The sequence below is a fragment of the Capra hircus genome, chromosome 19, assembly GCF_001704415.2.
Source record: "Capra hircus breed San Clemente chromosome 19, ASM170441v1, whole genome shotgun sequence".
NCBI lineage: Eukaryota > Metazoa > Chordata > Mammalia > Artiodactyla > Bovidae > Capra > Capra hircus.
The window spans coordinates 54,277,900-54,290,438 of NC_030826.1; the positions used below are offsets into that span (position 1 = coordinate 54,277,900).

The 12,539-nt window shown below is 52.8% G+C and overlaps 1 protein-coding gene across 3 annotated transcripts in view; it reads left to right on the forward strand.

The window, feature by feature from the left end:
- Positions 214 to 12,539, forward strand: part of MXRA7 (matrix remodeling associated 7) — a 31,369-nt gene continuing 19,043 nt past the window's right edge. For 2 of the 3 annotated variants that reach the window (XM_018063731.1, XM_018063733.1), the window contains exon 1: positions 215 to 552. In XM_018063731.1, the coding sequence (XP_017919220.1) occupies positions 262 to 552 (291 nt within the window). In that variant the 5' untranslated portion in view covers positions 215 to 261. Of the gene's footprint in view, positions 553 to 12,539 lie in introns of all 3 variants that reach the window. The other variant, XM_018063732.1, reaches the window with a different exon arrangement.

The following is a 12,539-nucleotide window of genomic DNA, read 5'->3' on the forward strand; positions in this document are numbered from 1 at the left end:
GAAAGGACCCCGGAATGCTGGGTATTTCACCCTAGTTTTAAAAAGAAGCCTAAGCCTAAAGTGTCGGGCCTACCTGGGTCTCAAGAGCGCTTCCCAAGGGGCTCTTGTCCCCAGCATCTTGAGTCACCGGGGGATCGAGGACGTCGGGGGCGGGCGGGGGGCGTGGCGCAGCGGGGACTCCGCCCCGGGGCGGGGCGCGGGCGTGGCGAGGCGGGCTCCCTCGGGGTCCCCGCGGGCGGGCACTCCGGTGGCCGCGGCGCGATGGAGGCGCCGGCAGAGCTGCTGGCCGCACTGCCCGCGCTGGCCACTGCGCTGGCCCTGCTGCTCGCCTGGCTGCTGGTGAGGCGCGGGGCGGCCGCGAGCCCGGACCCCCAGGAGCCCGCGCCCCCAGAGCCCGCTCCTCCGGCTGAGGCCAGCGTGAAGCCCGCGCCGCCCGGCCCCTGCGCCGCGGAGCCGGCGGCCGCGCCCGAGGGGCTGGGGGAGCCCGCGCGGCCGGACGAGCCCGAGGCCGCGCCGGCGGAAGCGGAGGAGCAGGCCGCCGAGGAGAGGCAGGTACGGACCCGCCCTCCCGGGCGCCCCTTCCCACCCCGGGGCCCGGTTCCCCCCGCGATTCGGCGCCCCCGGCCGAGCCGAGAACCGGGCCCCCAGCCTCGGGCCGGGCTGCCCCAAGAAGGGCAGAGCCGGCGATCGGCAGGAAGGGAAGGTCCCGGCGTGCAGACTCTCAGCCCTCCCTCGAAGTGTGGCAGAGCCTCGGAGTTGTGGGTTGTCGCCAGGCTGGCTTTCCTCTGCTTGGCCTCTCCTCCCCTTGTACGGGTCACACCCACCCCCTCACACACACACGCACACACACACACACACCCCTCACCCTCCAGCCCACGGGATTTCAAACGCACGTGTATGTGGCTTGTTTCCAGGGCTTCAAGGATGGCGGTTGTCCTGATAGTAATATAATAAAATAGAATACTTAAAAGAAGGAAAACTGCGTTTTCTTTTTAGGCCAATTTGGAATTCGGATTCCTGAGCCATTTATGTCTGAAACCCACTGGGTGGGGCTGAAAGAAAAGTACGGGACCATTGCAGTCCATTTTGTTGTCCTTTTCAAACTGCAGGGTGCTCTGCACACCTCACCTGGGGCTGCAGATAAGCCTGGCCAGTGTGCAGTGAGCAAGCAGGATAAAGCCTTCCTGCAGTGCAGCTGAGCACCCCCAAAGCCCACCCTCCTGCTTTTGCTGTCCTGCAGCTCTGTCCTGACCCCTCAGTATTGCTTTAGGATAGCCAGAGAGGTAAGTCCTTAGTAGAACTAAGAGCTTCAGGATCTTAGTTCCCCAACCAGGTATCAAACCTGGGCCCCCAGCAGTGGAAGCGCACACAGAGTCCTAACCACTGGACCACTAGGGAATTCCCCGATGTACCTCTTGACATTGGAAATCTACTTGCTAGCCGCACATTCCCAGGATTTCAGCGCCCTTGGACCTTTGGGGCCAGCGCCAAGGGCCCTGAGCCTGATCAGAACGCCTTGTTCTGACTCCTAGGCTCCTTTCCTTGAGAGGGAGGCTGGCCAGGACGGTGGAAACCATGAGCAAGTGGTTTTGGTGCGTTGTCAGCGTGCCTGCAGTGCCCACTCTGAATTTTCCTGGACACAATGGTTTATACTGGAGAGAACCCTTTGACGGGAGGAGGAGGCAGCAAGGCTGGGTGGAGGCATGCTGAGTAATTGTTCCAGACCCCCTGTGAGCAGGTGCTTTGCTTGACAAGAGGGTGACTAATTGTGTCATTAGAGTGTATTCTAACCAGCTTGAGCAGGGCTGCTGTATTATTCTTCCCAAGGAGCACGGAGGCCCTGCTGTTCTTGCTGCCCTCACCTGTGGTGTTGGCAGGTAGGGTTTGGACACATGCTGATGTGTTAGCTTTGCTCCCGTGTTTAGGATTCTCTTGGGAACAGGAGACGCATAGGGGCTATCCTCAGGCTGCCACTTGCTCTCAATCGGCCATGCTCCTACAGTGAACACATTGGCCCCTTTTCATCCAGAGGCAGGTTCTGGACTGAACTTTAAAATGTCCTTTATGGACTTCCCTGGTGGTCCAGTGGTTAAGACTCCACATTTCCTCTGCAGAAGCCTGGATTCAATCTCTGGTCGGGAAGCCAAGATCCCGAATACCAGGCAGTGCACTCGTGCGGTGCAGCCAAAAATTAATTAATGAAAAAATTTTAAAAGTCCTTTAGTAGTGCTCGGTCATCTCCTGATCTTCCAGATTACAGTGCTTCTGAAAGAAGTTTCTACAAGGCCTCTAGGCTGTCAGCAATATAGCTAGGTAACGGGTTTCGTGCTGGCTTAAAAAGAGGCCGTATCTGCCTCTCCCTAGGAGAAAGCAAGTCCTGTGAGGGTGAGTAGAGGCTCTGAAGGATGAGGCGCCTTATGGAGGCTCATGTGTTGGGCACAGACTCGGAGCTGAACCCAATGCACTGTCCAAGCGGATGACCGTGACAGCTGAGGCTTGTGTGTCCGTCCTTCGTCTCCACGTCCTGACCTGACGTGATCCAGGCAACAGGAGAATTAAGTCTGTTTTCCTCCCTTGGAGGTCTTGCCCCTCCCTTTTGGGTTCAGGTCTCCAGCCTCTTCTGAGCTATCAAACCCCTGTCGACTCCAACTGTGCATAAGGCCCAGGGCCAGGTGCTGGGGACACATATCAGCTGTTCCCGACTCCTCTGCCTTGCTGCGTGTGGGATTACCCTGGAAGAAGCTGCTAAGAAACTGTCTGGAAATGGACTTGGGGATTTTCAAGAGCGGGTCCCAGGGACTTCCCTGGTGGACCAGTAGCTGGGACTCCGAGTTCCCAATGCAGGGGACCTGGGTTCCATCCCTGGTCAGGGAACTGGATCCCACATGCTACAACTACGAGTTCAAATGCTGCGACTAAGACCCAGTGCAGCCAAATAAATAAATATTAGGGGAGAAAAAGAGCAGGTCTCAGTACTTTTTCCTGATGACCGTGCTGCCCCTTCTTGGAGAGCAGGCCAGAAGGCCCGCCGGGAAAAGTAACTCACGTCTGGGTTTGGGGCTGCCGTCAGCCAGCCTCGGGTCTATCTGTCACTAAGGAAACGGCAGCAGTGGGAGAGCAGGCGGGCCCAGCCCCAGCCTGGCAGAGCAGCACTTAACTCACCTCTCCCCTCCCCCCTGCTTTTTCCATTAACCAAGCCCCTTCTGATCCAATCATCTTCCTTCCCAGCGAGGCCTGGGAGGCCCCCGGGCAGCTGCTGCCCAGGCTCACAAAGCTGATTATTGAGAAGCATCCAAAGCCCAAGGAAGCCGCCTTCCGCTGCGGCTGTGGGTCACGGGGAAGCGACCCCGAGGTGCAGGAGAATCGAGTCGCATGAAGGCCCTCGATGGGCTGGGAGGCTGAGCAACCGCTGAGGGAAAGGGGGTTAGATCAGGCAGGCTGGGGAGGCTGAGCGGAGAGCAGTGTGGTATTATTAAACTGCCTGTCATTTCTCTGAGGAATTAGTGTGGAAGTGTGCAGGGATGGAGGCGGGCATGCCCACCGTCACCAAGAATTATGGAGAATGATGTCAAGAACAAAGCTGGTCCCTTGTAAGGCCAGGAAGCAGTGCTTTCCGGTGCTGAGGTCATTGTTGTTTAGTCGATTCAGCTGTGTCCGACTCTTTGCGACCCCATGAACAGTACCCCACCAGGCTTCTCTGTCCATTGGATCTTCCAGGCAAGAATGCTGGAGTGGGATGCCATTTCTATCTCCAGGGGATCTTCCTGTCCCAGGGATCAAACCCATGTCTCCTGCATTGGCAGGCAGATTCTTCACCACTGAGCCACCTGGGAAGCCCACAAGGTACAGGTTAAGATTTAGGATTTGCAGACCTCTCACCTAATGGAGATGTGGATTCCAGCAGGGCTGTATCATACGATGCCAAACAGAGGTCATGGACAGAGGATCAATGTCACTCAGTAGTAGTGGAGTCGAATCGCTCTGTCTTAGCCAGGACTCAGACATCCTGGTGCTCAGGCCCTCAGTCAGCTCAGAAATGGAGAAGGGACTTCCTCTAAGGCTGCTGGCCAATGCAGACGCTTAAAGATTGAAGGAGACTAAGAGACAGGAAAGACAAATGAAATACCTGGTCCTTGATTGGATTCCAGATGGGGTGGGAAGCTATAAAGAATATTTTAGAGATAATTGGATCATGTTTCAAATGAATGATTTATTAGATCATTTTATTGTATCGATGCTCACTTTCTTGAGCGTGATGCTGGCTGGCATTGTGGTAATATATAGAAAAATGTTCTTAGGAAGATGCATGCTGAAACATCTAGGGATAACATGTCATGATTCAGATAGTTACACACACACACACACACACACACACGTCATGGATGTGTATGGAGAGAGAGTACAGAGATGGAAAAATGTTAACAATTGGTGAATCTAAGTGAAAGGGTATAGGAGAGTTCATTGTATTATTCTTCTCTGTATGTTTGGGACTTTCCAACATCCAATGCTGGGAAAGAGGAACCTGATGGGGAATTTCTCAGGAAAGGGCTTGGTGTTTCAGGCACTCTGAGGGTGCCGATTTGATTGAGCTGCACAGCCTCCTCTGTCTGCCCTCACCATGCAGCTGGGCCCCTGTTCGCCTTTCTGACATTATCTTGCTGTTGGGCCCATCTTGATACCAGCCTTGTCACCACAGGTCTGTCCCTCAGGGAGCTGCAAAGCCCCTAGCCTTCTCAGAATGACCAAGAAGGTAAATCCCATCTCCCATCATCTGTCCTGACCTTTGTTAATTTTTTTTCTTTATTGTATTTTCTTTTCTTTTTCTCTTTTGTGTCCTGAGCTTTGTGATGTCAATGTAGCCCCACTTTCTGTTCTTCTAACAGAAGTCCGTTTAGTGGATGGCCAAACAGGTATCTGGCAGTTGTTCATACCACTTTGAGTCTTGTCCTTTGGTCCTCTTAGGCTCCTATAACACAGAGTACTACTATAGATTGGACTTCACTGGCAGTCCATTGGCTAAGAATCCATGTTTCCACCACAGGCGGTACAGGTTCGATCCCTAGTCAGGGAACTAATATCCCGAATGCCCTGTGGAGTGGCCACACACACACAAAAAAAAATCATTAAACAACAGACATTTATTTCTGCCAGTTCTGAAGACTGAGGAGTCCAAGATCAAGGTACCAGCAGATTCGGTTCAGGATGAGAACCCACTTCCCAGCTAGCCGACTGCTGTGTCCTCACACAGCACAGAAAACAGTCAGGTGTCTTCCTCTTCTACTAAGGGCCTAATCTCATCATGGGGGACCCAAGGTCATGACCACATTAAACCTAATTGCCTCTTGAAGGCCCTACCTCCAAGTGGGGGGTTCAGAACTGGGGTTCATATGCTGAACAGCATATGAATTCTGGGGGATACAAAAACAGTCTGCAGCAGATCTAGTGATTTTTCTGGGGGTGAAGGGACAGAATCCAAATGTTAGCAAACTGGTAGACGTAAGTAAGGGAAAAAAGCTGAACACAAAACAGGAATAATGGGACTTCCCTGGTGGTCCAGTGGCTAAGACTCCACATTGCCAATGCAAGGGGCCCAGGTTCCGTTCTTGGTCAGAAAACTAGATCCCCCAGGCACAACGAAGATCAAAGATCCAGCATGCCACACGCAACTAAGACCTGGCACAGCCAAATAAATAAACATATATATTAAAAATTAAGAAAAAAATTCACGGGAATAGTCTCTTCACAATAATTACAACAATGTACATCAACAGAGGATGAGCTGGTTGGATGGCATCACCGACTCGATGGACATGAGTTTGAGTAAACTCCAGGAGTTGGTAATGGACAGGGAAGCCTGGGGCGCTGCAGTCCATGGGGTCACAAAGAGTCGGACACAAATGAGCGACTGAACTGAACATCAACTAAAAAAGATGATGCAGAGGGCTGTAAGCAGAGTTTCACATTTAGTCGTGTAAAAGGGTATGTTTTGTAAAGTTCTTTGAAAGTGAAAGTGAAAGTCGCTCAGTCCCATGGGACTCTTTACGACCTCACAGACCACAATCTGCCAGACTCCTCTGTCCATGGGATTCTCCAGGCAAGAATACTGGAGTGGGTAGCCATTCCCTTCTCCAGGGGATCTTCCCGACCCAGGGATCCCAGGTCTCCTGCGTTGCAGGCGGATTCTTTCCTGTCCGAGCCACCAGAGAAGCCCAAAGTTCTTTAAGTCCATAATTTAATTTTTTTCATATGAGAAAGAAATTGGGGCTTTCCTAATAGCTAAATTTTGTTATTTCTTTCAGTGATAGAGTTTTGTTTGCATGTGGAAAATGTAGCTGTCAGTTTAAATTTTTCTGCTTAGTAGGAAAAATAAATTCCTAAAGAACATACCTTAAGGGGAAGAAAAAAAAGTGCCTGGCTTCAAAGAGTTAGAAATAAAATATTGAGCGTGTTCACTTTTAGACAGCTTCTCTTCTGTAGCCCTTTCCTTCCCAGACTACAACGTGGGAGGGCTGAGACCAACTTAGACCTCCGGTGGACATTTTTTTCTGAGAAATGCCAAGTCCCTAGTGGCCAGAGCATTTCTGGAACAACCTGAGTCTGACCGCACTCGGTTTTGCCCTTGGTGAGGACAGATAAATGGAACAGGAGTCCGGAAACCTCCTCCTATCAGGCCCTGATGCACAGACAGAGCCACTGGCCGTCCTTCTGATCTCTCGCTGCTTGGTCCGAACCAAAAAGGAAGGCTGGGATGCTAAAGCAACCATTCCTTCTCTCTCACGAGGGAGGTGGGCACATGGGTCCCTTTCTCCTGGCTACAGTGAATAGCTAAAGAATAGCCAATGAGATTGAATGGCCTGAAGGAAATCGAAATGCAAGAATTCAGGGAACTTGCTTATCTAGTATTTTTGCCTCTGAATAGCCTTGGAGACTTGGGGAAGCCGTATAACTTTGGGTATGAGTTTTCCTATCGACAAAACGGAGGGGTTGAGCTAAAAGGAGGTCTGCAGTCCGGGACTGTTTGCTTTCTCGCCATCAGCTCTTGTTTCATGACCTGGGTAGCGAGCATGTGTGTGTGTGCGCACGTGTTTACTTGGCAGTGCCGAGCCTTAGTTATGGCGCTCAGAGTCTTTGTTGGTCGCGTGGGATCTTTCGTTGCTCACGTGGGATCTTTCGTTGCGGCACGCGGACTCTCTAGTTGTGGCGTGTCAGCTCAGTAGTTGTGGCACTCGGCCTTACTTTGCTGCATGTGGGATCTTAGTTCCCTGACCAAGGATCGAACCCAAGTTCCCTGGCATTGCAAGGCGGATTCTTAACCACTGGACCACCAGTGGTTGTCCCTGTTTAGTATTTTCAAGTTTAGAAGTCCTTGCAGACATTGCTAACCGTCTGGTCAACACAGCCCTGAGCCTGGCCTCAGCGAGGGTCTAATTCTGTGACCTCGGCATTAACACTCTCCCGGCCAAGTTCTTACTTGCTGAACACTCCGAGTCTGAGATCAATCTCAGGACAAGAAAATACCTCTGGCCCAGTGGCCTCCTATGAAAATCAATAAGCCTACTGTAGGGTCAGACAGTCCTTTTTCTTTATTCCTCATGATCTAAAACTGGTTTCCCTTCCTCGGGTAGAGATCTTAAATGCTGGCCATCTGTGTTCTGTTATTATCCTCGGAGTTAGTCATGTTCAAAATTCTTCAGCCTGGCTTTCCCCAACACAATGATCTCATTTCTTCTGACCCTCTCAGATTTGGTCAGTCTGATTTAGTCAGACTGATTTGATCAGTCCCTTGGTTTTCCTCCCTATCCTTGACCTTCTCTGTTAATCCTGAAATATAGAGATGAGAATTCAACCTAATTCTCACTGACTGAGGGTCTGGTAGATGCCTGATTGCTGCCTCAGGGTTTTTGTGTGTGTGTGTGTGTGTGTGTGTGTTTTTTAATGAAGCTTTTGATGTCCTCTAAATCCTATTTGTAGGAACAGTGCCAAAACCCGTTAATCTGATAGGATTGAATCTGGCAGGCTGATGTCTGAGCCAGACAGAGTGGCTTAGGGTTAGTGTTTGGGGCTTGTGAATGTGCCCTCAATTGGGATCTGAGGTCAGAGTCCAGGATGGTCCTTTTAGTCTGGACGTTTGACCACACCATCCTGCGGGCTGACTCCTGGTGCCCTGGGGTGATGTGCAAGTTCTCAATCTCGGTCCCCTCTCCCCCTACCCCTACCCCTTGAGTCCAAGGATTACCCGGTGCTTTCCTTTTGCTAGAAAAGCTCATGCTCATAATATCAAGCGGAGGATTCACATCTGGGCCTGGGCCACCCCTGCCACCTCCCAGAACACATTGGCCAACATGGGCCTCCCGGTCAATAACTGCTGATGCAGGACTTCCGTGGTGCTCCAGTGGTTCAGAATTCACCTTCCACTGCACGGGGGGCTTGTGTTTTATCCCTGGTCAGGGAACCAAGATCCCACATGTGCCACAGGCAACTAGGGAACCCATGTGTGTGTGTGTGTGTGTGTGTGTGAGTCACTCAGTCATGTCCGACTCTTTGTGACCCTATGGACTGTAGCCCTCCAGGCTCCTCTGTCCGTGGAAACTTCCAGACAAGAATACTGGAGTGGGTTCCCATTTTCTTCTCCGGGAGATCTTCCCAACCCAGGGATCAAACCCAAGTCTCTTGTGTCTCTTGCGTTGGCAGGCTAATTCTTTACCACTGTGCCCCCCCACACACACCGCAGCAAACACCCAGGGCAGTCAAAAATTAAAGTTAATTAATTAATTTAAAAATAGCTGAAGATGTCAAAATATATACACCCAGCCCAGCACCATCCCAGTGGCCTCTTGGACATCTCCCTTCCCCTCTCTAATGAGCACCACAGGTAGCAAGTCCATTCTCCTGCGTAAAGCCCCTCAGTGGCTGATAGAATAATCCTCACCCTCTTACCCGGGCCCCTGAGGCCCAGCAGGACCCCACCTCAGCCTTTTCTTCAGCCACCCCTCTCTGCTCAGCCCAAGCCCCAGGCCTGGCGGACCCTCCCCGACCTGGATCCTCATGGTTGCTCCTCCTCCCCTATCAAGTCTCTGGGTCCTTGACCACCTTGGCGGATGTGAATTCCCCCAACACGTCATCCCATCTGGGCTGACTTCCTTCTCAGCGCTCAGCACGGGCTGAGGTCATCTTTTGTTTCAGCCTGTGCTGTCTGCCGCGGCGGAATGTCAGTGCGTGAGAACAGGGTCCTTGCCTGCCACATCCAGAGCCATGTCCCCAGCTCCTAAACAGACTTGGCAGACACTGGCACCCCCAAAGTACCTGCTGATTGAATAAGCTGCAATAATAACAAGAAGACAAGAAAACTCTGTCAGTTCCTGCTGACAGGCAGGCTCTGGGAAGAACCACCCTGGGCAGCAGGAGTCTACTTCTCTATGTCCCCACGGCCTTGCGTGTCGCCCGCCTGCAGAGCATCCCTAAAGTCGTGTATTATGCTCCAAAGAGGCAGACGGCTCTGTAAGCTAGTGATCTCCCCGATGTAAGACAAGTTCAAACACAGACTGGATAACTAGCAATTCATCAAAGGTTTGATCAACAGGCGTTTTCTGTTGGGTAGAAGCCACATTAAATCAGTGGCTTCCTAACATTTTTGATAAAGAGTTATTCACTTATTTTTGGCTATGCTAGGTCTTCCTTGCTGCACGGGGGCTTTCTCTTAGTTGTGGCGAGTGGGGGCTTCTCTCCGTTGCGGTGCGCAGGCCTCTCTTGCTACGGGACACAGGCCCTAGAGCTGGAGGGCTTCAGTAGTTGCGGCCCATGGGCTTTGGAGCTTGGGCTCATTAGTTGTAACACGTGACAGGCTTAGTTGCGCCATGGCTTGTGGGATCTTCCTGGACCAGGGGTGAAACCCTTGTCCCCTGCATTGGTAGGGGGATTCTTAACCACTAGACCACGAGGGAAGCCTACCTTCTAAGATTTTTTAAAAGTCTCAATACCTTTTACCCTCCTCAGTCTTATACAGACGGAAGTCCAGTGCATGGAGGAAAAGTGGAACTGCTCTGGGTGGTGGTGGGGGTCGTCTCAGCCCCTTGGCTCCTCCCTCTCCCCTCGCAGTGGTCCCTGCGGCAGTTCCACGTGGCTCCAGGGCTCAGCCGACCAAGGGTAGAATAACTGAGCTCAAGATGGTCCAAGTTGGATCCAGTGATCTCAGAAGACCCTGTTCAGGGGAAAGAGGAGGGCTCAGGGGTGAACAGCCAAGGACAGATCAGTGCCTGAGGCTGTGGTCCCAAGGATGACCCTGTGTTCCAGCCTATCCTCTCCCCACCAGACATGCATGGTGGGTGGGAGGGGACAGCACTTCCCAGGAAGCTCTTAGACACTGACCTCACTGAGTCTGGAAGCCAGAGAGCTTCAAAAGCCAGGGGAGTTTTGGATTGAACTTGGCAACCACCATTATGGGGCTTTGAGAAGGAAAAACATGATAAAGTCATCATTTTAAGATATCCTCAGAAGAGATGATTGCAGGAGAGTGGAGTGCCTGTGGTGCCCATGAAGGTACTGAGTGATTGAGGCAGGAGCGGGGAGAAGGAAGAGGTGAAACCCAGATGGCTTTCCAAGGTGGGGAAAGCGGGTTCAATCCCTGGTTAGGAACTAAGATCCCACCTGCCACGTGTCTTGGCCCCATAGAAAGGAAACGGCAGGTTGGCATCTACATTCTCAGGCCATGATGAAGAGTCAAGATGCTGTGACTGCAGGGGAAAATTGGACAGGTTGAGAAGGGCCACTTTGAAGCATGAGATGTAAGTTCCTTGTCACAGGGGATGAGCCTTTTCTAGCTGCACGTGTGGAGCTGGCCTGAGCGGCCTCAGCTTGGAGCTCTCATCTGGAGGCAGGGGTGGCAGAGTTGTTTTGATGGTGCAGGCAAAGAACTGTCATGACCTCTGCTGGCCCGTCCTCCCCACCCAGCACCCGCCCAGCACCAACGCCCCGGGCACTGGCGCTGGCTCTGCTGCTGTCTCGGCTCACCCCACAGCCGACACTCCCCTCTGAGTGCCGAAGATGAGTAGCCTGACTGCCTGATGAAATCCTCCTGGAAGGACTGCCAGCAATGCCGAATCAGCTCCCGCCTGAATGGGAGCCAGGAGGCAGCCCCTGAGCCTTGCCTGTTCTCGGGGCCCCTCTCAGAAGCCTTCTCTGGAGACCTGGCAGTTGATTGGTCTGTCCCAGGCTGCAGGCCAGGGCAAGGGATGCTGTGGGCCCCTGAGAGCTTCCTGTTACCTCAGTCTTTGCCTCCACAGAAGAGCTGGGCCTCCTCGATGCCTGCCTGGTGGAGCCCTGGTCCTCCAGGTTTAAAATCAGTCTGGATTAACTGGGAGGGGGGTGGGGACGGGGGTGTTGGTGCAACTCAGGTGGGTGGTCTCAGGGTCCAACAGACCCTGTTTGCAGGACCCCAGGGCAGACTCACCTCCTTAGGCAGAAAGAGAGACAGACAGACAAAAAGACATCTGTCTCTGCAGCCATCTCTCCCTACCTCTGCTCCACTTGAGCCTGTGTATCAGCCAGGGCAGCCATAAATGGCAATGAGCTGTCTGCAGCGTGTGCCTCTGGCTCCTAGGGGCTCCAAGAAGCCTCCTTCCAAGCCCCTCTGTGCCCTACAACCTCCTCCCTGTCCCCTCTGCCACCCCTCCCCTTTTGGCCTCTGGGGGACCCCCATCTTGGGCTCCTGGCCTTGGCGAGGCTGTCAGGAGGCCGTCCCTCCACCTGCCTCCATTGATGGAAAAGCTGAATTAGAAAAGTAACCCAGGGACTTCTCTGGTGGCCCAGTGGTTAAGACTGTATGCTCCCAATGCAAGGGGCATGGGTTCAATCCCTGGTTCGGGAACTAGATATATAAGCTTTGATATTTGGTCACCTGATGCGAACAGCTGACTCATTGGAAAAGACCCTGATGCTGGGAAGGATTGAGGGCAGAAAGAGAAGAGGATGAGATGGCTGGATGGCATCACCAATGCCCTGGATGTGAACTTGGGCAAATTCTAGGAGATGGTGAGGGACAGGGAGGCCTGGCATGCTGCAGTCCACGGGCATGGGGTCACAAAGAGTCTCTCTCTATATATATATGTATATAAACTAGCAGAGAAGGCAATGGCACCCCACTTCAGTACTCTTGCCTGGAGAATCCCGGGGACGGGGGAGCCTGGTGGGCTGCCATCTCTGGGGTCGCACAGAGTCGGACACCACTGAAGTGACTTAGCAGCAGCAGCATATAAACCAGTCTCTAAGAAGCTGGTCAGTGAGCTGACTGGGGTGTGGTCTTGGCCTCAGGCCTGCTGTGGGGGACCAGCGCGGATGGAGCCCTGCACTCAGTCCCTCCTGCCTCCTCTCTTGCCGGCGCATCCCCATGTACTGCTCCCAACTGCAGCTCTTATCTTCTTTCTCCCCACTGTTAAATTCCCGGTGGCTCCTCAGTACCTTGTCCCATGTGAGTTCTCTGGTCCAGGCCTTGCTTTCCTGGCCTCCCACACCCTCCCTGTGGTCACACAAGACTCCAAGGAGTC